Genomic DNA, 25,281 nt, shown 5'->3' with positions numbered 1-25,281 from the left:
GTATGTGCCTGAACCCCAGAAGGCAGAGGTACTCGTGTCCATACTTTGAGACTATAAACTGGAGCGGGGGAGGGAGTGGAGACCCTGTGCAGTCTCTTATCAGTGCCTGGCAGGCAGAGCAGGAACTCCCCTGAGTAGACTATGAGTGGCTGGAATAAGACAAGCGTAAAGGGAAAAGACAGGAATCTAGAAAACTCAAAATACCCTGTTTTAACAGAAGGCAGCAAATCTACACACACTTTATTAGCAAAATGAATGAGTAAAACAAGTGCAGCTTGGGAAAAAGAAGGGACCCTCCTTTCCCCTCAAGGGCATCTCTAGGTCTTTAAAGTAAGGGGGATTAGGACCATATGCAGAGTAGATACCAGTGTCTCAAGCGACTGGAATCACACAAAAGTGACCCGTGTCCGGGCGGCATTGACCTGCCAGACGTTCAGCTCCTCGTACTCGTCTAGGGCCGCCTGGAACTGAGCAGGTGTGAAGCCGCGAGACACGCAGCGCTGCTCTGCCTCGGAATACCGGACACTGCGGCCCTCCGAGGCCAACTCACGGACAGTGGCAAATATCACATCCGCTGGTCTCTGGGTCCTGGAGAAAGCAAGCATGGGTGTGCAAGGTCAGGGTACAACAAGAACACCCAGTACCAACAGAACAGCAGTGATCAGGGTTAGAATTCTGAGGCCAACATCACAGACACAGGGATGCAGAAGCCACAGGATAAATTTTCTGCTCAAGAAGGTCAAGGTAACTCCTAACATCCTTCACTAAGCCGCTCACCTGGCTGCTTGCCCCTTGTCACCCAGAAGGGAGTCCTTGGACATCTCCATTAGCCGTATGGCTTCATTCACATCCTCCTTCTCCACTGTGTCCACCATTCGCAGACGTGCCTAAGGGGAAGGTAGGGAGAGATGGGAACGGGAGGAGGAGGGTGGAACCAAGTCAGGGACCACCCCCACAGCTCCAGCTTTAAGGTTGGGCAACCCACGTGTTCCTACTCACAAAGGAGTAGAGGCCCCTCCCCTCCCGCCAAGCATCCGCAGTGTGGGGCCGGCACTGTCAGACCGAGACAAGTGCAATGCCCAGGGCAGCGTCCAGCAATTGCCCAAGTCTCCGCCTCTCAACACTGGCCAGTCCCGGTGTTCAGCTGTCCTGTGAGGGAGACCAGACCCTTCTGAACTCCACTGGGCTCCCCACCACGACAGATGGAGCTTGGGGAGCTCAGCCAAGAAAGCAACTGGCAGAGAGGTAGTGTCCCTGGGGCTCGGGAAGTGCTAGCTCAGCAGTAGGTCAGGTAATCACACTACCTGCACGAACAGCACTTTGGAGCCCCCAGGACTAAGGTCCGAGATGTGAGGACAGAAATGAACGTTCCTAGCACAGGATCTGGGACACGGGGAGTGAAGTTAACTCATCCACCCCCTCGGTGAGGTCGGAGAAGCAGGGAGAAGACCTTTCCCTCCACGGACGCTGGGCGTGCCCTGCTGGAGCAGCAAGTACCCACAGTGCGGTAGCACGGAGAGGACCGCTATCTGCACTGTCAGCACTTTAGCCCCGGCAGGGCCTGCGCGGAGGAGGGAGGCCGCGAGAGGGGCCACGTTCAGGCAGGCTGCCCAGTACGGCCCAAGTGGACCATCCTCCAGCAGGACGGACCGCCACTCACCAGAGCAGTGGACAGTCGCAGGATAGCCAGCAGAGTCCGGGCGGAAGTGTAGGTGGCGTCCTTACTGGCCCAGGCCTCTCGCCTCATCTCCACATACGCTGCTGTGATGTAGTCGGCCAGAGACTCTGGCACCGTGGGCTGCTTCTCCTGGCACATAGCGATGTAACGTCTGTGGGAAAGCAGGAGAGAGGGGTGCAAAGAGTATGTTTTTTCTGCATTAAGAGTCTTACTTTGGGGGCAGGGTATTTTTAAGTAGAAAAAACAAAATCAGCAGGTGAGTATTTGCTTGCTTAAATATCACTGATGGATTTCTCCAAATGCTGCATTTCAAATTATTCCCCAATTTTTAGGAAAATGGCCTTTACATGAATATGACAAATCCACCTGTCTTAAGAGATGGTTTTGTTAACTTCAAGTGAATAGGTAAAAAGAAGAAAAACTTGAGGAATCCCTGCGAGTCCCCGGACAGACTCCATGGAGAGAATAGTGCTATCAGGTATCTGTGCAGCAGGATGCAGCTTTGCCAAAAATCTGAACCTGTCTCAACCCTGAGATGGGCAGCTGGTGGAGGTAGCATGAAAGGCAGGTTCTGCGTCATGGTCTCCCATGGCCAGGCTAGGGGGACCTAGGCTCACTGTTCTTAGACTCAGGACACGTGGTGGAAGAGTGAAAGCTTTTCAAGAGACGCACACACAGGCCAAGACACTGCCACCCATGGCACTTGGGCAAGTACACCAGTCCTCGCCCAGCTCTCCTACCTCATAAGCTTCATGTCCAAAGGTTCAAACTGGGCGGGGGGCTGCCGGCTGTGCTGGTGCACATAGGTGATGTGCTGGGCCAACCTGGGAAGAGGGGAGACAAGTAGGAACCCTGTCTCTTTGGCGCTACATGTCACACCCGAACTCTACATCTTGGCCCCTCACCTCTCCACCTCACAGCCTGGCAGGGACAAACTTTCAACCCTGACCCACTCTAACAACTGTCAACCAGCCCCTGCTGTATGAGGGAAAGGTTCTGGAGTTTCCATGAGCAGACAATGAGTTTTCCAATTTCTCCTCCAACTCCAGAGATTGTTACTAAGGGGTGTCTCCTTGAGTGCTGAGATGCATTCACCTCAGGTCGTTGTCTCGGTCGGGCCGGTCCTGGATCAGCCAGAGAAGGTCAAATCGGGAGAGCAGCGCAGCAGGAAGCTGTATGTTCTGCTCCAGGCTGCGGCGAGGGTTGTAGCGCCCATAGGCAGGGTTGGCGGCAGCCAGGATGGAGCAGCGGGCATTGAGCGTTGTGAGAATGCCTGCCTTGGCAATGGAGATGGTTTGCTGCTCCATGACCTCGTGGATGGCCGTGCGGTCAGCATCCGCCATCTTGTCAAATTCATCAATGCAGCACACACCCTGGTCAGCCAGCACGAGGGCGCCACCCTCCAAGGTCAGCTCTCCACTCATGGAGTCTCTCAGCACAGCTGCTGTGAGCCCCACTCCGGAGGAGCCGCGGCCTGTTGTGTACTGGCCTGAACAAAAGGGCCAGGGAGAAAGAAAATAGACATGTTTAGGAAAAGCAAAGAGAACAAGGGAGCAACAACGGGGCAAAGGACAGAAGAAACAGGGCTAGTGAGGCAAGGCCTGTACTGAACTGCTCTGACCCAGCCAGGCCTTCCCAAGGCAGCTGCAGGTCTGTGGGTGGTGGCACTGAATCTCCATTCCCCAACGCTCCCAGAAGAGAACAAACACGGACGCGTGGTGGCCCTACTCCTGCCCTCAGTTTGCCTTTCCCAGGATCTGACTACTCACTGCGGGGGGCCAGGCGGTCAATGTAAGACAGGAGCTGAGACTTGGCCACACCAGGATCCCCCATCAGGCAGATGTTGATGTTGCCTGGAGGAAGCGAAGGAAGCCCCCGAATGACTATTCCTTCAATGCAAGTCGTCCAAACACAGAGAAAAGTGCTTTCGAGTCTGCCCCCATCATGCCCAGCACCATTTCTTTTAATCGCACCCCGTGCCCTGGAAGCCAAGACGCCTGCTCTTTTATTCTGTGGCCTAGGGGACACGGGCCCTGGTCACCCATCGTTTCTTCCTGAACGCTGCACTCACCCCTGATCTTCATGCCTCGAGGAGACTGGTCCACCCCGCCCACCAGCAGGAGCAGCAGCGCCTTCTTCACATCTTCATGCCCATAGATCTCTGGGGCGATGGAGGCTGCCAACTTTTCATAGAAATCCTCCTCTGTGGGAAAGGGAAAAGTAAGAGCGTTTTCTGGGGGATAAAAGTGCTCGGATGAAACTCACATTCCCAGTCTTTCCCCCGACCCCTCACCTGCAACTTGCCTCAGCTCCTCCCTGCTCAGCTCTCCTGCCGCAGACTCATCATCCTCACTCTTACTCAGCTTCACAATCCGATGGGCTTCCAGGTAAGTTTCCGAGAGTAAACCCTTGGGCAGGAAGATGCCAGGGTGTGGATGAAGTTCTTTAACTTGCCCATCCACGTGATTCCCTCAGGAGTTCCTAACAAAACCTTTCGTTCTGCTTTGGTGTCCTGCTATTGACACTTTTCTCTGTGGGGCTGGATAAGAATAAGGGGATAAGAAGAAAAAGGAAAAACCACCTCCTCATTTTAAACTCCCTTTCTCACCTGGACCATCTGTCGGAACCCAGCGCGCAGGACTGGCAAGAAGATACCGGTGACACTGACGTGGTCCCCGGGCTGGGCAATCCTTGTGTTCTCTCCTTCTACCAGCACCGTGATGCTGCGAGGGATATTTCCCACGGGCACTTGGTCGCTCTGGGGGAGAAGGGTACGTGAGGCCTCCAAAGACTAACCTCCCCTCCCCAGGCACACTGCTCTTCCGCTTCCTGGCCTGCTCAGCCTCACAGAAGCCGACAGGATGGGAAGCTGAGCTCTCCTTTACCTCTTCCCAACTTAATCAGAAAGTTCCAGTTAAACTTCCCTGCTGCTCTTGATGACTTCTCTGCCTCAGCTCCTCTCTCGCTTGTTCTAATTCCTTCCTCCTACTCCAGTGGACTCCCAAGCTCCACCTTCCCTGGGTCCTGGACCACACACCCCAAACTCACATGTTCTTGCATCTTCATCTCCTGGAATTTGATGAACTTGGAGCCACGTGTCTGTAGGTATAGCCGCCCTCCTGAGCGGTTGGTCTGGCACTCCTGGCTCGGGCACATGATCAGAGGCATGAAAGTGGGAGACTGGATCTAAGATGCAAAAAAGGAAACACCAAAGGAAATCATAAGAAAAGGAGCTCCTTAGAGTCAGTTACTTGAATCACATTCCTCTTTGTCACAAAAGCCAGGGAACTTTCGAATGTCTTACGTTATCCCTGGTAGATGTCAACAAACACAAAAAACATAGAATGTACAAAAAGACCACTCCCCGCTAAAAAGAAAATGAAAGGTGAACACACCAGCATGTTTTACAATAATCAGAGAATATAACAAGTGAACATCAACAGACAAAACTAGTTCTTACAAAATGCACTGTTCGTTACTCCATACATACCGGCTGATAGGTCTCTGCCCCACACTGGTCACATGTGTAAGTGGCCACCACCATCCTGGGTTTGACTTCAGAGACACGAGTGACAATTCCACGCACTGTTACCAATTTCCCCACAGAGTCAGCCCGTACTTCCCGGATCACGCGAGGCTTGTTACTACTGGGACCTTGAAAATACAGCTCACTAAGGGAAAAAACTGTCATTAGCAAGGCTCTGGGGATCAAACCCCACAACCTTCCCAACCGAGACCACTCACAATCTGCGCATGAGTTCAGGAGGATACTGGTTCTGGGGGCTCCGGGCTGCCCCAGGGTCCCGGCTCCGCTGCTCCATCATCAACCGGTGCTCAATGTAAACGTCCAGAACATCTTTATTTACCACCTAAAGGAAAAGGCAAAAACCAGGATGGTGAAAGGACAGCACGTAAAGGGGGCCAGGCAGAAATCACTGCCCCCTTTCAGCCAGCTTGGAAAACCAGCTTTCTGCCCCCCCAAGAACCTTCTCGAACCTAAGTTCCATGCCTTGCATTTTTCTCACCTCCCTCTCCTTGTACTGAGGCAGCAGCTCTTGTATAGCATCAGCGAAGAGCTTGGCATAGCGCTTGGTGTTCTCACAAATTGAATCCACCAGCTCAGGGTCATCCTCAGCTACATCATCTAGGTCTATGTACACTGCCACTTGCTCCCGATGAGCCAATCGAACCTGGGGTGGGGAGGAGATAGCCACGGGGCCAAATTTACCTTACCAGTGTTGACAAGCAAAAATCTGTCACCACAAGCTCAGCACACAGGTCCCAGGCCCCACATGGGAGAAACAGCAGTGTGAGACAGAACAAGACTCACTTCTCAGCTCCCCTAATCCCTGAAAATACCTTAATTATTGTGAATCTAGTGATACACTGATATCAGGTATGGTGTTAAGCTTGTAACTTACACAAAAATGCGTTTGCTAATAGCTCTTATAGCTTAAGTCACTGCCCCATTCCCTCTACCCAACCTTAGACTTACCAACTGGTTCCCATACTTGAACTGCTTCTTGCCAAATTCATCATCCTGGTAAAACTCTTGTAGGAACTTCTTCACCTTTTCTATAAGAAAAGCGTAAAACCGTAAAAGTCAACCTTTCTTCAGATACCTTACTGCAAAACCCGTCTGAGAGAAATCTAAGAAACTCACCTCCATTTAAAATGAGATCGATGAACTCATCAATCGAAACAACATTCAAATAAGCCTACCTAATTCTCCCCAAACAGGGCAGAACTCTTTTTCACAAGCCTGTTTTGGCCTAGGGAAGAAAAAGCGGCCCCGGGCAGTTTAGAGTATTAACCGATACCCTCCCCGCAGGGGAATTCCACTCTCTGCCTTAGTTAGAAATCTCAGTACCGTTTCCTAAGGGCCTCCCACAGCCTGCAACACACTCAGGTCTCAAGGTTCTCAGCGTTTCTTCTACGCGTTTTATTCTTTTCTTTCGGTCCCCTAAACCGCTGCCCTCACTGGGATCTCCGCCACCAGGCCCGTCCTCCGCCCCACCCCCTCTCCCGCCACGGCTTCCGCTCTTAGTAAACAAAGAAGCACATGGGCCCAGATGCCGCCGCCTCACAGCCCGGGATTCCTCCGCCCAAGGCGGGAGCCCGTCCGGCGATTGGCCGGCTCGTCAAGGGCCACACCGTCCCACCCCACCACTTCCTCCCTCTGCCTCTGATAAGCACCCCAATTCCAGGCAGGCCCCCACCCTCAGCAGCTCTCTGCGAGGCCACCGCGCGGAAGGACACTATTTACACACGACACTCCTTCCAGCGGCGTCGCGCAACTTCCGCCCGCCTCCACTTCCGCTTGGAGGTGGGCCTAACGCGGCCAATCCCGGAGCGCAGCGGCCGGCCTGCCCGCCCCCGGGCTTCGGCGCGTCTCGGGCGCTCGGAGCACCTAAGAGCGCGGAGGGAAGTGGGACTACGGGTGGCCGACGCTGAACCTTTGACAGGGTTCCCTGAGGTCCTGGTCTCCCCTTGGCGCGACCCTTCCTTCTGGAACTTACAGCCGGGGTGTCCGCCCACCCACCACGACCCCTACTTCTTTCCCGTACGCGGTTACCACCTTTCCCCCGACCTCGGCACCCCGTGCGCATCCCAGGCACCGCGTGCCTCCAACCCGCCACCTCCCGACCCTGCCTCGGGCCTCGCGCGCCGAACTCGGCCCCCCGGGACCCCCGCTCACCCAAACAGGTGTTGACCAGGAAACTTCCCGCGCAGGACGCCCCTCCCACACTTGCAGACCCTCACCTTTCTCGAGCGCGTAGTCCTTAAGTGCCATTGCTGCCGAGGGCTGTGCGGCAGCAGTTGGCGGGCTCTGAGCTCTCACTCCCCCGACAGCTAAAACGTCCGCGCGGCGGACTGCGGCCGACCAACCGAAATTGGCGCGAAACGTCGCTCCCCACGTGACCAGCGCCGCTGAGTGCGGGCCAATCGGAGAAGACGCCCTCCGCCCCTCCCACTCACCACGGGCCCCTGCCACGACCAATCAGCGGGCGAATCTGGGCTGAGTGACGGGGGAGCGGCGCGGGTGTCAGGAGGGAAAGGCTGGGCGAGGCTTGGGCGGGCGCCGGGTTTCCCGCGGTCGAAGGAGAATCGCTCTTAAAGGGCCAGCCCACTCGCGTCCTTTTGTTCCGGGGCCGCAGGGCGGGGCAGGCCCAACTTTCGCTGTCTCCTGGTCTACTCTCCAGAACGGCCATGATTTCCCAGTTCTTCATTCTGTCCTCCAAGGGGGACCCGCTCATCTACAAGGACTGTATCCTTGGCCAGCGGGGCCGGGGGGAGGGGCTGGGTGGGACTAGTGCCCCCGAGCCAGCCAGTGTCGCCAGCTCCTTAGCTGTTCTTCCACCCGGTCAGTCCGCGGAGACAGCGGAGGCCGGGATGTGGCCGAGCTCTTCTACCGGAAGCTGACGGGACTGCCTGGAGACGAGTCTCCGGTTGTCATGGTAACCACTGGCGGGGGTGGGGTGGAGGGGATGCGCTTGGTGGGTCTTGGTGGGGGGCGCCTCCTCCCAGGGCTGTTTCCTTGACAGCTTCCAGTTGGGGGGTACATTCCTCTAAATAATATTAATAGAAGTTTATTGAGCGCTCACAATGCACCAGGCACAGCTCCCCGCACGTCTCAATCCTCAGCCACTCTGGAGTAGGTACTATTATTAACTCCATTTACACATTAGGAAGCTGGGCCCTGGGGAGGTTTCGTATGTGGCACAAGTCACGCTGCTAGTAAGTAGGGGAATCAGGATACCAGCCCAGGTCTCATGGGCCAGGAATCACCACAACTCTTTCTTGCTTATGCTTTTTCCCCCTGCCTCTGCCTCAGCACCACGATGACCGTCATTTTATTCACATCAGACACAGCGGCCTCTATTTGGTGGCCACGACTTCAGAAAACATTTCTCCCTTCAGCCTCCTAGAGCTGCTCTCCCGGTGAGGAGGGCGGGGCTGGGCACACGGGCGTGGGGGTCAGAGAGGAGGAGGGTATGCACACTCCGTCCTGTTCTGCAGGCTAGCCACGCTCCTGGGTGATTACTGTGGCTCTCTGGGTGAGGCGACCATCTCCCGCAACGTGGCTCTGGTCTACGAACTTCTGGATGAAGTGCTGGTGAGGTCCAAGGATGTCCCTCCCTGTCCCCCGTTCCCTGAAGATGCATCCCATGGTTGGGAGGCTGAGTCCATTCATTTTCACCCCTTCCCCCCCTGACCACCCAAAGACTGCCCTTCCTTTACCTATAGGACTATGGTTATGTACAGACCACATCCACGGAGATGCTGAGGAACTTCATCCAGACGGAGGCTGTGGTCAGCAAACCCTTCAGCCTCTTTGACCTCAGCAGCGTTGGCTTGGTCAGTCCAGGGACAGATGAGGCCAGGATTGAGGAGGGTTAGTGGGAAGTGTCATACGTGAGGATTGATTGCTTTGGATGATTTCCAGTTTGGGGCTGAGACACAACAGAGCAAAGTGGCCCCCAGCAGTGCAGCCAGCCGCCCGGTGCTGTCCAGCCGCTCTGACCAGGTGAGGGAGGGATTGATGGGTTCAGATTCTCTGATTTTTCTCTCAGCCCCCAGAGTCCAAGATCCCAGCATATCTTTCCACCTTCTCTAGACGTGGATGATCCCTTTCCTTACCCGTGTCGTCAACCCAGGGCTCCAGCCTCCACTGTCCTGTCCTTTCTGCCTGTCCGCATTAGAACACAGGCTGATCAAACCCCAAATCCCTCTTTCCTTAGAGCCAAAAGAATGAAGTGTTTCTGGATGTGGTCGAGAGATTGTCCGTCCTGATAGCCTCTAACGTAAGTTCGGGCCCCCAGCCCTGTGGCTGAGGACAGGCGGCCTTTGGGAAGTGTGTCGGGGAGGTCACGTCTGGGCATTGACCTCCTGTCACTCTCAGGGCTCGCTGCTGAAGGTGGACGTGCAGGGAGAGATACGACTCAAGAGCTTTCTGCCCAGCGGCTCTGGTGAGCAGCCTGCAGGCTGGACCAGGGTGGGGTTTGGGACAGGCTCCTTGGTGGCATGTATGGGGTATTTGGCAGCTGCTGCTTCTGTTCCTTCCTCTGACAGAGATGCGCATCGGCTTGACGGAAGAGTTTTGTGTGGGGAAGTCAGAACTGAGAGGTGAGAAAGTGGGTCTTTCTCTCCTAGGTCGAGGTCACTGTCAAAGTTTTCATGGAGGGAAGTTAGAGACAGATCCCCACCCCCTCCCAAAATATGGGTTAGGAGAGGGGTCTTTCTCTCTTTCCAGGTTATGGGCCAGGAATTCGGGTGGATGAGGTCTCATTTCACAGCTCGGTGCATCTGGATGAGTTTGAATCTCATCGAATCCTCCGCCTGCAGCCACCTCACGGTGAGGTCAGGATCGGGCTGGCCTAGCATATTCCACCTACCGAGGGGAAGGGAGGCAGTTCAGGTGTGAGGAGACCAAACTCACCTCCATTGCTCTCTGGTCTCAGCTGACGGTGATGAGGTATCAACTCTCAGATGACCTCCCCTCCCCGCTCCCCTTCCGGCTCTTTCCCTCCGTGCACTGGGACCGAGGCTCAGGCAGGTGAGACCGTTTCCCCATTCTAGTTCTCTGGAGCCCAAGCCAACATGTGTACGCATGTACGTGTGTGTGTGTGCACATATATGCATGTATCTGTTTACCCCTCGGACTGGCTGTGAAGGAGTGGTGGTGGTGGTGATATTGGCTCCGAGTTAGTAAAGGCACCCTCCCCCACAAGTGGACTCAGCTCCGTGAATGTAATGCCTCGTGGAGTTGGGTGGATTTCAGCCCTTCTCTCTCTGTCTTGGGGCAAAATCCACACAGCCACACGTGGGGGCCCTGTGTGAGGGATGGTGAGATGCCGGTAGGATAGGGCCTGAGTAACGGTGTTGTGCCCTCCCACCCAGGCTCCAGGTTTATCTGAAGTTACGATGTGACCTGCCCCCAAAGAGGTAAGTGGGGGTAGCCAAGCGTAGTCCAGCTACGTAGGGTAGGAGACAAGGCCAAGATACCTGCTGTTTCCACCTTCAGGTGCGGCCACCAGCCTCAGAATCCAGCTTAGAGGCACTAGAGTTTGGGAAGGGGGTGGGGTGGCACTTGTGCAGAACTGCAGTCGTGACAGTAATGAAGATGCGACACGTCACGACCTTCCTGGGGCTGACTCTGGTCCTTTTTTCCTTGCAGCCAGGCTCTCAACGTCAGGCTGCACCTTCCCCTGCCACGGGGGGTGGTCAGGTGAGCGTGTGTGCACCGTGGGCCCGCGGGTGGGTTTACCAGCTTCTCCGGACAACAGGACGGCACTGGGGGAGGAGAGTGGGAGCTGTGGGATGGCAGGGGCTAACCCAGCACCTTTCCTCTCCCAACTCCAGCCTGTCTCAGGAGCTGAGCAGCCCAGAGCAGAAGGCAGAGCTGGGGGAGGGAGCCCTTCGCTGGGACCTTCCTCGGGTGCAGGGAGGCTCTCAGCTCTCAGGCCTTTTCCAGGTATCAGCCGCTGAGTCTCGAAGGCCCTCTCCTCCCACCTCCACTTTCAGCCCTGACCCATAGCCTCCTAATACGGTCGGTCCGTGTGGTCAGCTTCCTGGCCCCTCGGCTCCCCTGCCCTCCTTCCTGTTGAGGCCTTCAGCACCCTCCTCCTGCCTCTGCCCCTCACAGATGGACGTCCCGGGCCTCCCCGGGCCTCCCGGCCAAGGCCCCTCCACCTCAGCTCCTCCTCTGGGGCTGGGCCCCGCCAGTCTCTCGTTTGAACTTCCCCGGCACACATGCTCTGGCCTCCAGGTTCGCTTCCTCAGGCTGGCGTTCAGACCATGCGGCAACGCCAATCCCCACAAGTGGGTGCGACACCTAAGCCACAGCGACGCCTACGTCATTCGGATCTGAGGCTCCCAAACGAGGACACGGGTGGCAAAGGAGGTGATCTGTGCATCAGGAGAAGGACAACCTTTCCTCTCCCAGCATCCTGGCCTGTGGCTGTGGCTCTGGCTGGAAGGGTCCTGAGTCCTAGAGAGCAGGGGGCTCCACGGGTTCAACCGCCCGTCCGTGGGATCTGACCCAGGAAGGACTGAGGTGGATCACAATTTAAAAATCAAACTTTTATTCTGAGGAACTGACTGTACAATACTGAAAGAGAAAGTCACGTGGGGGAAGCTGACTACTATTTCCTTCCACCCAGCGCGCGTGCGTGCGTGCATGCGTGCATGTGTGTGTGTGTGTGTGTGTGAGAGAGAGAGAGAGGGAGAGAAAGAGGGGGAGAGAGAGAGAGAGCGAGAGAGAGTGAGTACAGGGGAGAGAAGAAGGTCAGCAGACGTGTGACAGCATCAAGGCGCAGGCGGAGGGGAGCCACATCCGGGGGGCTGTGAGCCGTTAGCCTTCGGAGTCCCTGGAGCGGGAGGGGGGCTCTCCCCAGCTTCCGGTTTCCCCCCACATAGGGCGCTGACCCCAAGCGGGGAGGGGGCTGAGGTCGGGGGAGGGGCTGGAGAAGGATGGGAGGTGGGGCCTCCTTTGCCCTCCCCTGTGGGGGGAAGAGAGACCACGATGTACTTCTGGACACTCCCGGGACCAGAGGGGGCAGTGCTGGGGGGCGCGCTTGTGGCGGTGGAGACCAGCTTGACGATGGGCTGCACGCTGGGGACGGTGGTGGTGACAGGAGAGGTAGTGGTGGAGCCTGAGCCAGGGGCCGAGGTGCTGAGGGACAGGACCTGGGCGGGGAGAAAGGCAGTGCCGCTTGCCTTGCACTCTTCCCACACCCGAGGCCGGGGGATACTTCCCTTGCTCCAACCAAATAATCAGTGACATGGTGACAGTCCCCACCATCCCTGGTCCCATACGGCTCCACATACCTGTTGGGTGGATGAGGCGCTGGAGGATGATGACATGACAATGAACTTGGTTGGGGGAGGGGAAGGCTGAGGCGGGGCAGCAGCTCGAGCAGACACCAGTGTCTGGACAGGCAGCGCAATGGAGCCGGGGACCTTCAGCAAGCCAGGGGTCCGAGGGCCAGGCTGGGGGGCCTGTGAGAGGGTCAGCGTGGGCCGGGGCTGTAGGAAGAAGCAGCAGGAAGAAAACGTCACCATCTACGAACGATATCAGCTATGAAAAGAAGGGCTCCTCTTGCTCCTCGTGGGTCTCACTGGGTTTGGGACATCATCACAAAGGGGGCCTAGACACCCCCAAAGACGGCTGACTCAGGGGGCCTGTGTTTTACAAAAGTCAGTGTGTGTGCCCGAGTTCGTGGTGTCTGTGAGTCCCGCCTGGATGGGAACCACTGCAGTGTTTTTCTTCATTTTCACCTTACCACTTGCTCACCTGTCCTCCCCGGACCCTGTACTGACCTGAGTGATGGTCAGAGTGGTCCTGTTGACCTGCTGAGCCTGCAGAGCAGCCTGGGCCCGGGCCTTGACAACGTGGGAGCAGAGGAGGGGCCCGAGGGACCCAAATTCTGCCCGATAGGCATCCTGATTGTCAGGCGGTGGGCGCAGCTTTGCCAGAACAGGGGCACAGTGTTTCTGCAGAGAGAAGGCAAAGAGCAGCCAGGTAGAGGGAGGGCAGTGACTCTGAGAATCATGACGGGGGAAGGGGTGAGAAAGGAGGTCACCCACTATTTCAGTGTGTTCCTGCTGGAAGCCAGGCTGTGCTGGGTTATCAGTGTGTAAGGAATGCTGTGGTTTTTCTTCATAGAGAACTTGGGCACCAGCTGGTGGGAGTGGAGAACTTGCTGAGTAATTACACTGGTGATATCTAAGGTCCACGGGGCATGTGCCTTGCACAGAATGGGCCAGAGTGGTGCAGAAGCATCAGGGGCAGTGCAGGCTTGAAGTCACAGGCTGAGAGTTAAGACTCTTATTTGTTATTTAACCCCTTAGTGCCTCTGTTTTTCCAGCTGCGAAACAATATGGGACTCTGAGGTGTGCCCTGAACGTAAGCGGCGAAGATGGGATAGATGAATGGAAGATGCTGTATGTTTGCTAAACATTGTCCTTGTGTGTGTGTGGTGGGGGGTGGAGAGGGGGATCAGCGAGAAGAAGTGGGGGAGGGTGGGGGTGGGGCTTTGTCACCAGGAGGAGGCTCTGCACGTGGTCAGCCCCTATGCGGTCGATGTTGCTCAGCACAGGGCCATCCAGGACCCCGCGGATCCGCTCCCCCTCCTGCTGTAGCCGTGGCAGAATCAGAGTCTTAATCACCTGTTGGAAGAGAAGGGGAGAAGCCGGGGCCCTGGGGTCACCACAGGGTCTCCCAGGTCAGGGGGCTGTTGCCCACTCTGACCTCACGATCCCTCCCCTCCCCCAGGGCTCCCCCCCGCTGGGGCCTAACATCATGTCCCAGCTCTGCCAGGCCTGCGATGGAGCCGTAGCGCGTTGTCCACGGGGTCTTCTCATCCACCCAGCTCTGTAAGGGGATGGAAAATAAACCCAAATAAAGGGGTGTGAAAAGCTAACTACTAAGGACCAAAGTCTCTCATACACACATTTTCCTAGTAAACCATTAAGACATGACAGCTCCTTCCCAGCCACCCTCTCCTCCCCAAAGTGACCTCTACCACCAGAGATTAGTTTTTCTGGTTTTTGAACTTTAAGTTAATGGAATCACACAATTAGGAAAAAAAAAAAAAGACATCAGAGTTGCAGCTCAAGTCCCAGTCCCCGTCCCCCTGCCCCCTTGCCCCTGGGTTTCAGCATCATTTCCTGCAGCCACACTGGTTTGAGTGAAGCTCTCATTGTTCTGGTGACGACCCCAGGTAGTGATGGGAAACGGCTCACCTTGGTGAAGGTCTTGGTGATCCGGGACTGGATGTTATTAGTGGTTGTGCTGAAATGCTTGCAGATCTGGGCCACCAGGCGGGCGGCAAAGTCCCGGAGCGCCCAGTGATTGTCCACATCTGGCCGCAGGCACAGCTGTCTGCTCACAATGCAGGTCATCACAGCCGGGATCAACTCATGCACCTAAGGGAGAAGCCTCAAGTCAGCTGATTCTGACAAATGGTCTCCTGTGGGTGGTGGCAGGGTCCCCCGAGCCTGGGATGAGAGGTGGGCGGGCAGGTCCACTCACGTATTTCTCTAGATACAGAGTAGGGTTGTCCATCAGCGCCTTCACCATGCGCATCAGGTAGATGAGCAGGGCCAGGTTGTTCTGCACCACGTTCACGCGCACCTGGTTGCGGGGAGAGAAGCGATGGGGCAGCGGGACCCTTCCGGTGGGCTTCCTCTCCCTCCTCCTCACCCCGGAACCTTGTCCTAGGTCCCCCCCTCCCGCGTCCTCTCACCCCCTCTGAGATGAAGGTGCTGAAGCGCGGCAGCATCTGGTAGAGCCCTGGATCCGTGGCAATGCTCTGCAGAGCCTCCTGTGGGGGGAGGGGAGCGAGTGAAGAGGGGCCGACACTGTGGGGGGGGGCGCGGGTGGCCTCGAAGGGGTAAAGCCAGGACCGGGTGGCGGGGCCTCACCGCTCTCTTGGCCTCACATGAGCCCACACAGGCTTCTGTGATCTCCTTGTAGTACAGCTGCTGCTCCACAGACAACTCGTGGATGCTTCGGGGCTTCAGTCGCAGAGGCGCCCCCTCCAGCAGGGGTGGTGCCTTCTTCTCTTTCCCTGTGTGAAGTGGGAAGACAGGTTTAGAAAAGAAAGCTCCAGAGGAGGCCTCAGCACCAGACAAACCTCAACACTCACCTCCCCCACCCAAGGAGACCCGGCTTCCCTTGGGCTTCTTGATCCTCTCTGGGGCTCCTGGCCTGAGGTCTTGCCCTCTGCCCTGACCTCACCCACTTCACAAATAACCATCTGGCTTTGGGGCAAGAGGCCTGGCCCAGCGGTACTGACCTTTGCCGTCAGCTGGAGTGGCCCCCTGACCTTTGCCTTTCAAGGGGCCGTCTTCCTCCTGGCCTGGCTTGGCTGACTTCAGGGGTTCTGTGGCCTCAGCCTTCTGCTGCTCTTTGGGAGCTGGTGGGAAAGCAGTCAAGGCAGGAGATGTAAAGGGAGGAGGAAGGAGAGGGGTGGGTGCTGGACTTTGGGCACGGAGGTTACCTGGGGGTGGGTTCTCTGGAATAGCTGGCTGGCAGCCTTCAATGCTCAGCCAGTGAGCTGCGAGGAAGGAAGGTGTCAAGGTGAACTGCTGAGCGCAGACATCAGGAAGTCACTCCACACTAAGGGATGCGTGCTTTCCTTCCTGTTCCTCACCAGGGATCTCACACTGAGGGCTCCTTCACTGCGTGCTTCCTCACACCCATACGCATTGCTCCTTCCCCTCCCTGCTCCCCATCCCCTGCTCTCCCCTCCCCTCCCCCAACCTTTGAGGCAGACATCCAAGGGCACTCGGGGCAGAGGGGTATTGATGATGTCGCTCAGATCAACCTCCTTCTCCTCGTAGAAGTAAAGCTCCCGGCCGCCACCAGAGGCAAAACGGAAAGGAATGAACTCCTGAGCGTGGAAGCCATACAGTGGCTACAACAGGACGGAGAGACACTGGGATGAGAAGGGAGCCCAAGCAGGCAGGTCTGGCTGAGGCAAATGTACCGTATGGGAGGTCTCAGTACCCTGCCCCCTCAGCCCTGTGCATTCCCATCACCTCGACGTTCTTTAGTTTCAGTGCGTAGTCAATGTCACTGGTGGTGAGCTTCTGCCGCTTCCCCATGTGCATGAACTTCAAGGCATCCTAGGGATGGGAGGACAGATGTCAGCCTGAGACCCTGGGGAAGAAGGCGGCCTGGGCAGCATCCTCCATACAGTGCAGTGAGGCCAGGGTACCTGTGCAATCTCCTTGATGCGGTAGCTGACCTCATCTGTCAGCAGCTGGCAGGTCTCCTCCTGAATCTGAGCAATGCCCATGGACTCGGCCACCACCTTCATGGACTCCGAGGGCAGCACGGTGTTGCTCAGCTTCAGCTTCTTCTCCTCAGCCATTCTGGAGCCCCTCCTCCCCTCCCCTGAAGGAAGATGCCCCAGGGCGGAGAGATGGAGACCCTGGCAGGGGGGTGAGAGGAAACGTGAGAGGGACATCCCAAGAAGAGGGGCTGTCGGTTCAGGAGGGGCCGCAACAAAGGGAGAACAGTGGAGATGTGAGGGGGGAAGGGGCTCGGGAGGTGCCCTTTGTCCATCCCCATGTGAACAGCACCGGCTGAACAGGAGGAGGTAGCACTTGGACCCAGTTCGACACAATTTATCGAGCTGATTCTACGCCAGGCACAGTACAAGTGAGGTATAGCGGAATGATCTCAGCTCTCAGTTTAAATCCCATCCCCGGCACTACCTAGCTATGTTACCTGGGCAAGCTACTTAAATTCTCCCAGCTTTGGGCTTATTCTCTGTAAAATGTGGAAAGCATCTTTTTTCCCTAAGGTTGTTAACGTGCCTGCTTTCACGTGTCTTGCTCCATCATGCATCATTATTCACACTTGACAAAAATACAACATTGGTTAAAAACAACTCTCCCTGTCTGAGCCTATGTGCCCTTACAATTGAATGTGATGAGAAAATGCACAACCATCCTGACCAATGTGCACTTTTTTCATGGCCACGAACTTCAAACGGGCCCTTAATGCTGCCTGATGGTCCTACATTTCAGTGCACCCAGGTTCCTTCTGTCTCATCTGACACCTCTTCTCCTCCCTGATTTTTGGCCATCAGAAGAGACCTCCCCAGGCTCCCACCACCACGTGCACCCGCTGAGCAGCACGGGCGCCCTCATGCTCTGCCTTCCCTTTCACTGTAGAGATTCTGGTCATGCCCCTCCCAACTCAAGCACCCCTCCAGCATCCCCCCCCATCCCTGCATCATCGTCAATTCCTCGACCTACCAGATCACTCCCATTAGCCCTACAAAATGCAGTTATTTCTCCCATCTTGAAAAAACAAAACAGTGGTCCACCCATACCATGGAATATTTTTCAGCCTTAAAAAGGAAGGAAATTCTAACACACGCCACAACACAAATAAACCTTGAGAACGTTGTGCTAAGTGAAATAAGCCAGTCACAAAAGGATAAATACTGTATGATTCCAATTATATGAGGTTCTTCGAGTAGTCAAATTCATAGAGACAGAAAGCAGAGTGGTGGGTGCCAGAAGCTGGGAAGGGGAGAAGGGGGAGTTATTGTTTAATAGGTACAGTTTCTGTTTTACAACATGAAAAGCGTTCTGGAGATGGATGGTGGTGATGGGTGTGAATGTACTTAATGCCCCTAACGTGTACACTTAAAAATGGTTAAGATGGTACGTTTTATGTTATGTGTATTTCACAGTTAAAATTTTTTTAAAAATCTTGGACTTCCCTGGTGGCACAGTGGTTAAGAATCTGCCTGCCAATGCAGGGGACACGGGTTCGAGCCCTGGTCTGGGAAGATCCCACAGGCCGCAGAGCAACTAAGCCCGTGCACCACAACTACTGAGCCTGTGCTCTAGGGCCCGCGAGCCACAACTACTGAGCGCGCGTGCCACAACTACTGAAGCCTGCGTGCCTAGAGCCAGTGCTCCGCAACAAGAGAAGCCACCGCAATGAGAAGCCCACGCACCGCAATGGAGACCCAACACAGCCATAAATAAATAAATAAATAATTTTAAAAAGAGAAAAACATCTTTTCTTCATCCCACTTTCTCTACTAGCGATACCCTGGGGGTTTTTGGCTCCTCTTTGCAACAAAACTCCCTGAAAGAGCTGTCTTATCTCTAATTCCTCTTGAACCTACTCTAGTCAGGCTTTTGACTCCATTAGGTGCCTGAAACCACTCATCAAGTTGTGACTCTGCATTGTCAAATCCAAAGTCCCATCTCCTTCCCCATCTTCCTCAACCTCTCAGCAGCACAGGGCATAGTTGCCTACTACCTTCTGGAGACACTGTCTTGACACCACTGCTACTCCACCTTCTCTTGGTTTTCCTCCTCCTTCACTGGCCACTTTCTCTACGTTTCCTCTGCTGCTGCTTCCTCTTCTCCTCGTCTGCTTGACGTTGCAGTGGCCTGGGCTTGGTCCTTGTACAGCTATGAGCTATACTTATTCCCTTGGTGACCTCAACCATTCTCACAGCTTTCAGTATCGCTTATAGGCTGATGATGGCAAATTTATATCCCCAGCCCACAGCTTTCTTCCGAACTCCAGACCTGTATATCAAACTGGCTACTTAGAATCCCTTCTAAACTGAACTCCTGATGACCCCCACCCCACCAGCTCCAGCCTCGGCTTTTCTCATCTTCATAGCAACACCATTCATCCAGGCGGTCATTCATTATGTGAGCCCTCAAAGCAAATCCACCAGGTGATCCAATCTGATCCTCCACTCCCACTGTGTGACCAGCTCCCAGTATCTATCCCCTGGGGAACTTCAGTAGCCTCCTGATAAGGTCTTCCTGCTTCCGTCCTTGCTCCCTACATCTATTCCCAACATAGCAACCAGAGTGATTCTGTCAAAAAATAAACCACATTGGGTCATTTCTCTGCTCAAAACCCTGTACTGGCTCCCAATGTGCCACAGTGTAAATTCGAAATCCTTATTATGGTCTACAAGCTCCTTCGTGATTTACTCTCTCCCCATCACATCTCTGACCTCCTTTCTTTCCTTCTTCCACGTTGATCCAGCCTCACTGTCCTCCTTGCTGTTCAAACCTTTGCTCTATTCCCTCTGCCTGGAATGCTCTTCCCCAGATGTTCCCTGGCTGCCTATTCCCATCACCCTGTTTAATACTGCACCCCACCCCCACTCTGCTTTTTTAAAAAAATTCCCATGGAATTTAACATCTGCTGATACATATTGTATTATCTCTTATTGTTTATCACCACCACATCTCCCCTTCCCGCACTGTGTGGACAGGGATCTTTGTTACGTTCACTGATGTATTCTGAGACCCCGGACTGGTGCCTGAGACACACTAGATACTCAATAAATATCTGCTGAATAAAGGAATGAACTGTAAGGCTTAGGAATTAGGGATCTTTGTTACGTTCACTGATGTATTCTGAGACCCCGGACTGGTGCCTGAGACACACTAGATACTCAATAAATATCTGCTGAATAAAGGAATGAACTGTAAGGCTTAGGAATTAGGTGCTCACTAAACCCTCAAGTACCACTGTTATCAAGTGAACAAGATATAAGCCCAAGCTTGGAATCTACTTTGTGTCCAAAAGGAAAGGGGCTCGCTTCAAGCTGGCATTAGGAAGACTAATGTCAAAGGTGTTTTGGACTGACTGCGAGGTGTACGTGGAGGGCGGGTGTGGGCCTGTTGGAGGGGCGGGAAGATGGGAGCGAAATACAAGTTAGTTCTTCTCAAACCATCCCAGGTCTCCTCCCCCGCTTTTATAAGTCTTATCTGCAGGGAACACATTTATTCAACATACTCTGTGCCTGGAGCCGGGTATACAGGAGGCGGTCATGTCCCAGTTCCCTGGCGAACTCCTACTACTCCTTCAATACCTCGCGGTACCCTCTGCCAGTACAGGCTCAAATAACACGCCACGGCCTCAGGAAATCTCAGGTCAGTGGAGTCGGCAGGAAGGCTTCCCAGAAGAGTAACTTGACCTAGATCCGTGTAGCAGTTTCCCCAGCAGGGAAGCAGGTCTAAGGTCCCCAGGCAATGGGTACAGCGAGAAAGAAGGCATAGAGAGCCCACCTCATCCCCCCAACATCCCTCCAATGCAAACACACAGAGTCCCCACGCGCACGGACACACAACCAACCGTCCTCCTCCGGGTCCCCACACGGGCCCTTCAAAGGGTCTAGTCCCGGGTACCACTCAGACCCGCCCCCGCCAGTCGAGCGCCCAGCGCAGGAAGAGCCTCTCACCACCGCCAAAGCGCCGCTCACCCGGCGCTCGGCGCCATGTTGGCCCCGCCCCCTCCAGGAGCAGTTCCTGGCAGAGACCGAGAGCAGGTCACTGCCCCTTCCACGAGCCGGAATAAGCCCCCTAGGCTCACGGCCTGAAATTATATAAAAATGCTGTCTCTGTGCCTACGTGTAAGGAACACACCCTCTTGCTGTAATTACTTCAGTTTATTCTTTCACTACTCGGCAGCCAGGACCTTTGGGAGGCGCCACAAAACCAGGCGGGGAAGCCCGCAGCGCCGCGAAGCCCCGCCCCCTTCGAGCCGGCACTGCGCTTGCGCTTCCCATGCCAGGCTGGGTTAAAGTTGCAGCCGACAGCCTTGGGATTTAAAGGGCCCGCTGCCTGACCGAAGTTGGTTTGAAGGCAGGAGGTGGCTGGCTGTGGACGGCCCTTGGTCATGGGACCTGTGCGGTTGGGAATGTTGCTTTTCATTTTGACTGTGTCTGGGACGCCGAAGGAGGAGGACGATGACACAGAACGCTTGCCCAGCAAATGCGAAGGTATCTAAAGGGAGTAGCCCCTATTCGCATCCCTCTGCCCTACCTCCGTCTGGGCCAGACCAAATGAACCGTGATGGGTGGGTCACCTGACCTCCTTCAGGACCTGAGGGAGGTTCTGATGGAGCCTGGTGGAATTCGAATGGGGTCAACAGAGGGAACGCATAGCGCTACCCCAAAACTATGGCACTACAATTCCCATGAGACATTCAGAGGGAGCCCGCTTTTTCTTGCTGGTTTGGGCCTCCCAATGGTTTGTGGGAATTGTAGTGCAGAGACTATCGGCCCAGGACCGACCACTTTACTGAGCATCGTGTGTGTGTGTGTGTGTGTGTGTGTGTGTGTTTGTGTGTTTGTGTGTCTCGTCCATGCCACCAGACTTAAATCTGAAGAGACTGCAGGAGTGAGGTGTCAGGCTCATTACCTGTGGACATCCTCTGCTCCACCCCAGCGGAGACGCTCCCAAATTATAGGCCCCACGCCCCCCTGAGGGGTTTGGGAGTGAGTACGTCAGCCTTTGAAGCTCATAAAAGAAAGAGGAGGCCACACAACTGGGAGAGGTTCCCCATAATTGTGAGGTTTTGCAGAGGGTGTGCACTGTATGGATGTTACCGTGAGCAGCATCTTCTGTGACTGTATCACCTATGGGGCCCATCTAGGAGGGGGCACTTCAGAGTGCCCTGGTCCCCTGGTTTGTTGCCTCCCTGGCTTTAATTTCTTCCTGGATTCTTTTCCCCTTCGCCTCACTCCACGCTGCATTTCAGTAGCAATGTTCCTCCTGACTTGGTCCTCATCTCTCCTCTCCTTTCATTTGTGTCCCTACTCTTAACCCCCTACACCTGTCAGTTTTTCTAAACACAGACTCAATTGTGTACGTCCTTGCTTTAACACCTCTTCAGGCCCCCTGCTGTGATTAGACTACAGCCAACGTTTTTGGCAGAGCATCCAAGTGTTTGTGGTCTGGCCTCCATCTTTCTTACATTTCCATACCCCACCTCCCATCCCCAAAGTGCCCATGCTTCAGCCATATTGAACCTCTCAGTGGTCACTGAGCCTGCCTCATCCTCTCACACCTCTCTGCCTTTGCACATTGTTTTTTTCCTTTGCCTGGAATGATCCTTGCCCTTCTGTATTTGGTTCTTCAAGACCCAGTTTAAATGTCACCTCCTTTGGAAGCCTCCTTCCTTATCTGTCACCTCCCACTGCATTGGAGGGAAGGAGAGTACCTGTGTCTCCCTGTGTATCCTTAGCATAGTGCCATAGGCACATTTGGGACACTTTGGCTCCTTGCCCCTGTGTTTAGTTTGCTTGGCACTTCTGTATAGGCCTGTCCTTTTCTTGGGACCCACTGGTGCTGGAAAGACAGTGGTGGAAGAGACACAATGCTCATCCTTGAGGAAATCGTAGGCTAGTAGGAAGTCCGTGAATGACCATTGAATGAATTTTGCATTTCCTAGTGAGATTAAGTCTCTTGATAGAGTCCATTACACAATATTGTCACCACCTTTTTATCTATCCCCAGAGACATTGGCAATGTCCTGTGAATAGATCATGGGTCTTATTACTCTCTGTATTGCTATTGTGCATCCAGAAGGGGCTCAATAAATAACTGCAGAAAACAGCAAACACTTAGGCAGTGCTTACCACGTGCCAGGCACTATTCTCGGGGCTTTACATAGATTGATTGATTTAATCCTCACCACACCCCTGTGAGGGAGGTACTATTGTTATCTTCATTTTAGAGGTGAAGAAACCAAGGCACAGCAGGATCGTCACCCAGCTGCTAAGTGGCTGAGTCAGGATTCCAGCCTTACCAGGCTGGCTCCAGAGCCTGCACTCATAACCATTGTGCTCTGCTGCCTTTGCTTATCTGCCGAATGAGTTGCTGCTTTGTTTGTTTGTCTTTCACATCCCCTTGGATATCTAGTATGTAAACTGCTGAGCCTGGAGCTACAGGATGAGCTGAGTCGCACTGGCCGATCTCGAGAGGTGCTGGAGCTGGGGCAGGTGCTGGACACAGGCAAGAGGAAGAGACACATCCCTTACAGTGTTTCGTGAGTTCTTCTTGGTGTTCTTCCACCTTCCAATCCCTGAAGGAGCCCTGGGAGTGCCCACAGCATCCAGGGAGTCTTTGTTTCCCCTCTTCCCACAGAGAGACAAGGCTGGAAGAGGCCTTGGAGAATTTATGTGAGCGGATTCTGGACTACAGTGTTCATGCCGAGCGCAAGGGCTCACTGAGATATGCCAAGGTCAGACTCTTCTCCAGGGCAGGATTCCATCTCTCAGAAACTACAACCTGTACCCCCTGAGGTCCTCACGATGTCTGCCCAGCTCCCCGCAGCTCTGGAGTGTCCCCTCCCCATCGTAGACTCCCTCATCTCATCTCTATGGAACTCACCGGGGTCTCCAGCAGTTGACAAAGCTGATATGGCAAAAAGGGGAGGAGGCAGGGCAGTGGCCTGGGCTGATCTCAAATTCCCATCTCTCAGGGGCAGAGTCAGACCATGGCAACGCTGAAAGGCCTGGTGCAGAAGGGGGTGAAGGTGGATCTGGGGATCCCTTTGGAGCTGTGGGATGAGCCCAGCGTGGAGGTCACGTTCCTCAAGAAGCAGGTAGGATAGGATACTGCACTGCCCAGGAAGGTGAGAAGGGAACCTGAGAGGGGAGCTAGATCCTAAGGAGGTCCATCTTTGAGCAGAGCAGGGACTCTGCCATTGACTGAAGTGGGCCCAGGAGCATATCAAGAAGTAATAATGGAGGCTAGTGATATATACTGCCACTTACTGAGCACCTACTGTGTGCCCGATTTGGGGCCACAAACTTTCCAGCTGCTGCCTCATTTTACCCTCACAACAACCTGATGTGGTAGGTACTATTACCACTTCCCATTTTACAGGCAAGGAACTGAGACTCAGAGTATAATAACTTACTTGGCAGCGTAGGTGCTGGTAAATGTCTGTTGAATGAATGAGGATCACACATCTAATAGGCCAAGTTTAACCTCCTGGTTCCCTGCCTTTCCGAAGTGGGGTGGGGAGACAGGGAGTGAAGAGCAGAGAGGAGGGTCTGCAGAGGCCAGCAGAGCAGATACCCTTCTGACCTTTCCACCTGATCAGTGTGAGACGATGCTGGAGGAGTTTGAAGACGTCGTGGGAGACTGGTATTTCCACCATCAGGAGCAGCCCCTACAGCATTTTCTCTGTGAAGGTCATGTGCTCCGAGCTACTGAAACTGGTAAGCCTGGTGGCTGGCCCCTTTCTTGCCAGGTCACAACCTTCCCTCTCCCCAGGACCAATATCTAAATTGTTTTCTATCGCCCAACCTAGCATGTCTACAGGAAACTTGGACTGGAAAGGAGAAGATCACAGATGGGCAAGAGAAGACAGAAGAGGAGGAGGAGGAGGTGACTAACACACCAGGCCACCCCAAGCATGACCCAGAGGAACTCTGACCTTTGCCTTTGAGCCCCCAGGAGGGACAGGGGTCTTGGAGAAGAACCCTCTGAAGTCTGAGCGCTCCCTGCCCCACAGCTTTCAGAGTGTGTGTATGTGTGAGTGACCCCACCCTAGAGCTTGTAGCTCTTCTCTCCCGTGTAGTCTCAGGCAGGATCCTGGTGGTGCAGCATGGCATGGCTATGGGGAGAAAGGTGGGAGCAGTAGGTGGAAGCCCGGCACCGACAGATGAGTCCTCCACCTGCCATTTATCCCCTTGTCAGGTGTGTGTGGTGACAGTATTGAGATATTTAAATATGTCTGCTACTCCCCACCGGACCCAGAGGTCAACATGGCTTAGAAGCAGTGGACCTTGGCAAAGTCACTTTGCCCCTCGAGGGTCTGTTTTTAGACTCATAACAAAGAAGCTGAATGGACATTCTCTCTACGACCTATACACGCTGCTGGCGTCTAGGAGGCTACATGCCAACAGTCTGTGAACGGGAAGGGGACACTGGATGGGGACGGGGTAATATTGATAAGTTAGGTGGGGTAGACACTTGGTCTACTTCATATTAATTTCACTGCAGGGCCACCACGTAATATCAAAGGTGCCAAATTTTCTATAACGCTAGTAAACTTTTTTTAAAATATCAGCTGGGCCCCAAATTTCAAACAACTGCCGTGCACACATCTTAGCTGGCCGGTACGGCAGCGCCCAGTGAATAGGGCCGTTGGTCGCCGTCCTGTTAAAAGCTAACGGTGCTTTGTAGTTTTGCAGCCCAAGGAGGGTGGCATGGAGCAGGGCGCTGAGACAGGTTTCGGGCTTGGGACTGCGCAGCCGCGGTCCGCGCATGCCTGAAAACGCGACGGAATTAAGTTA

At 54.6% G+C, this 25,281-nt stretch overlaps 4 protein-coding genes across 16 annotated transcripts; 2 read left to right on the top strand and 2 right to left on the bottom strand.

Annotated features, from left to right (window-relative positions):
* Window positions 1-205: 205 nt before the first annotated feature.
* Window positions 206-8,108, bottom strand: MCM7 (minichromosome maintenance complex component 7). 4 transcript variants are annotated; one of them, XM_029220339.1, is made up of 16 exons: window positions 6,549-7,128; window positions 6,342-6,450; window positions 6,174-6,253; window positions 5,704-5,868; window positions 5,423-5,547; window positions 5,169-5,349; window positions 4,727-4,864; window positions 4,287-4,436; window positions 3,972-4,086; window positions 3,750-3,881; window positions 3,448-3,531; window positions 2,774-3,167; window positions 2,419-2,502; window positions 1,661-1,829; window positions 778-887; window positions 224-588 (listed from the first exon to the last, which is right to left on the bottom strand). In XM_029220339.1, exons 5-16 carry the CDS (start codon window positions 5,500-5,502, stop codon window positions 387-389), a joined length of 1,839 nt encoding a protein of 612 aa, XP_029076172.1. In that variant the 5' UTR covers window positions 5,503-5,547; window positions 5,704-5,868; window positions 6,174-6,253; window positions 6,342-6,450; window positions 6,549-7,128; the 3' UTR covers window positions 224-386. The 4 variants fall into 4 exon arrangements, with proteins under 4 accessions (XP_029076170.1, XP_029076172.1, XP_029076171.1 ...); XM_029220337.1 differs by lacking the exons at window positions 6,342-6,450; window positions 6,549-7,128 and adding an exon at window positions 7,442-8,108 and having other exon boundaries at window positions 206-588; XM_029220338.1 differs by having other exon boundaries at window positions 6,342-7,128.
* On the top strand, window positions 7,699-11,850 carry AP4M1 (adaptor related protein complex 4 subunit mu 1). Of its 3 annotated transcripts, none has more exons than XM_029220348.1 (15): window positions 7,699-7,946; window positions 8,048-8,136; window positions 8,514-8,620; window positions 8,699-8,795; window positions 8,927-9,037; window positions 9,126-9,206; window positions 9,421-9,483; window positions 9,582-9,648; window positions 9,752-9,805; window positions 9,933-10,039; window positions 10,141-10,235; window positions 10,580-10,624; window positions 10,857-10,907; window positions 11,042-11,153; window positions 11,325-11,850. In XM_029220348.1, exons 1-15 carry the CDS (start codon window positions 7,889-7,891, stop codon window positions 11,547-11,549), a joined length of 1,362 nt encoding a protein of 453 aa, XP_029076181.1. In that variant the 5' UTR covers window positions 7,699-7,888; the 3' UTR covers window positions 11,550-11,850. The 3 variants fall into 3 exon arrangements, with proteins under 3 accessions (XP_029076181.1, XP_029076183.1, XP_029076182.1); XM_029220350.1 differs by having other exon boundaries at window positions 7,843-7,946; window positions 11,448-11,641; XM_029220349.1 differs by having other exon boundaries at window positions 7,843-7,946; window positions 8,945-9,037; window positions 11,325-11,599.
* Window positions 11,588-21,035, bottom strand: TAF6 (TATA-box binding protein associated factor 6). 7 transcript variants are annotated; one of them, XM_029220331.1, is made up of 15 exons: window positions 20,431-20,475; window positions 19,986-20,166; window positions 16,405-16,620; window positions 16,226-16,312; window positions 15,948-16,101; window positions 15,481-15,741; window positions 15,107-15,252; window positions 14,929-15,006; window positions 14,715-14,816; window positions 14,426-14,608; window positions 13,980-14,054; window positions 13,724-13,849; window positions 13,001-13,174; window positions 12,509-12,706; window positions 11,588-12,367 (listed from the first exon to the last, which is right to left on the bottom strand). In XM_029220331.1, exons 2-15 carry the CDS (start codon window positions 20,019-20,021, stop codon window positions 11,987-11,989), a joined length of 2,217 nt encoding a protein of 738 aa, XP_029076164.1. In that variant the 5' UTR covers window positions 20,022-20,166; window positions 20,431-20,475; the 3' UTR covers window positions 11,588-11,986. The 7 variants fall into 7 exon arrangements, with proteins under 7 accessions (XP_029076164.1, XP_029076165.1, XP_029076168.1 ...); XM_029220332.1 differs by having other exon boundaries at window positions 20,325-20,468; XM_029220333.1 differs by having other exon boundaries at window positions 11,987-12,367; window positions 15,481-15,600; window positions 15,685-15,741; window positions 19,986-20,472.
* Window positions 20,762-25,054, top strand: CNPY4 (canopy FGF signaling regulator 4). 2 transcript variants are annotated; one of them, XM_029220364.1, is made up of 6 exons: window positions 20,762-20,970; window positions 22,895-23,021; window positions 23,120-23,216; window positions 23,457-23,579; window positions 24,084-24,201; window positions 24,294-25,054. In XM_029220364.1, the coding sequence occupies exons 1-6, from the start codon at window positions 20,868-20,870 to the stop codon at window positions 24,416-24,418; spliced, it is 693 nt and encodes a 230-aa protein (XP_029076197.1). In that variant the 5' UTR covers window positions 20,762-20,867; the 3' UTR covers window positions 24,419-25,054. The 2 variants fall into 2 exon arrangements, with proteins under 2 accessions (XP_029076197.1, XP_029076198.1); XM_029220365.1 differs by lacking the exon at window positions 23,457-23,579 and having other exon boundaries at window positions 20,775-20,970; window positions 24,294-24,493.
* The last annotated feature ends 227 nt before the right edge of the window (window positions 25,055-25,281 follow it).

The sequence above is a fragment of the Monodon monoceros genome, unplaced genomic scaffold (genome assembly GCF_005190385.1).
Source record: "Monodon monoceros isolate NGI ecotype Baffin Bay Population unplaced genomic scaffold, NGI_Narwhal_1 Super_Scaffold_13, whole genome shotgun sequence".
Taxonomy (NCBI): domain Eukaryota; kingdom Metazoa; phylum Chordata; class Mammalia; order Artiodactyla; family Monodontidae; genus Monodon; species Monodon monoceros.
The sequence above is the reverse complement of the archived record's forward strand: the minus strand, read 5'-3'. Positions and strand labels throughout refer to the sequence as shown.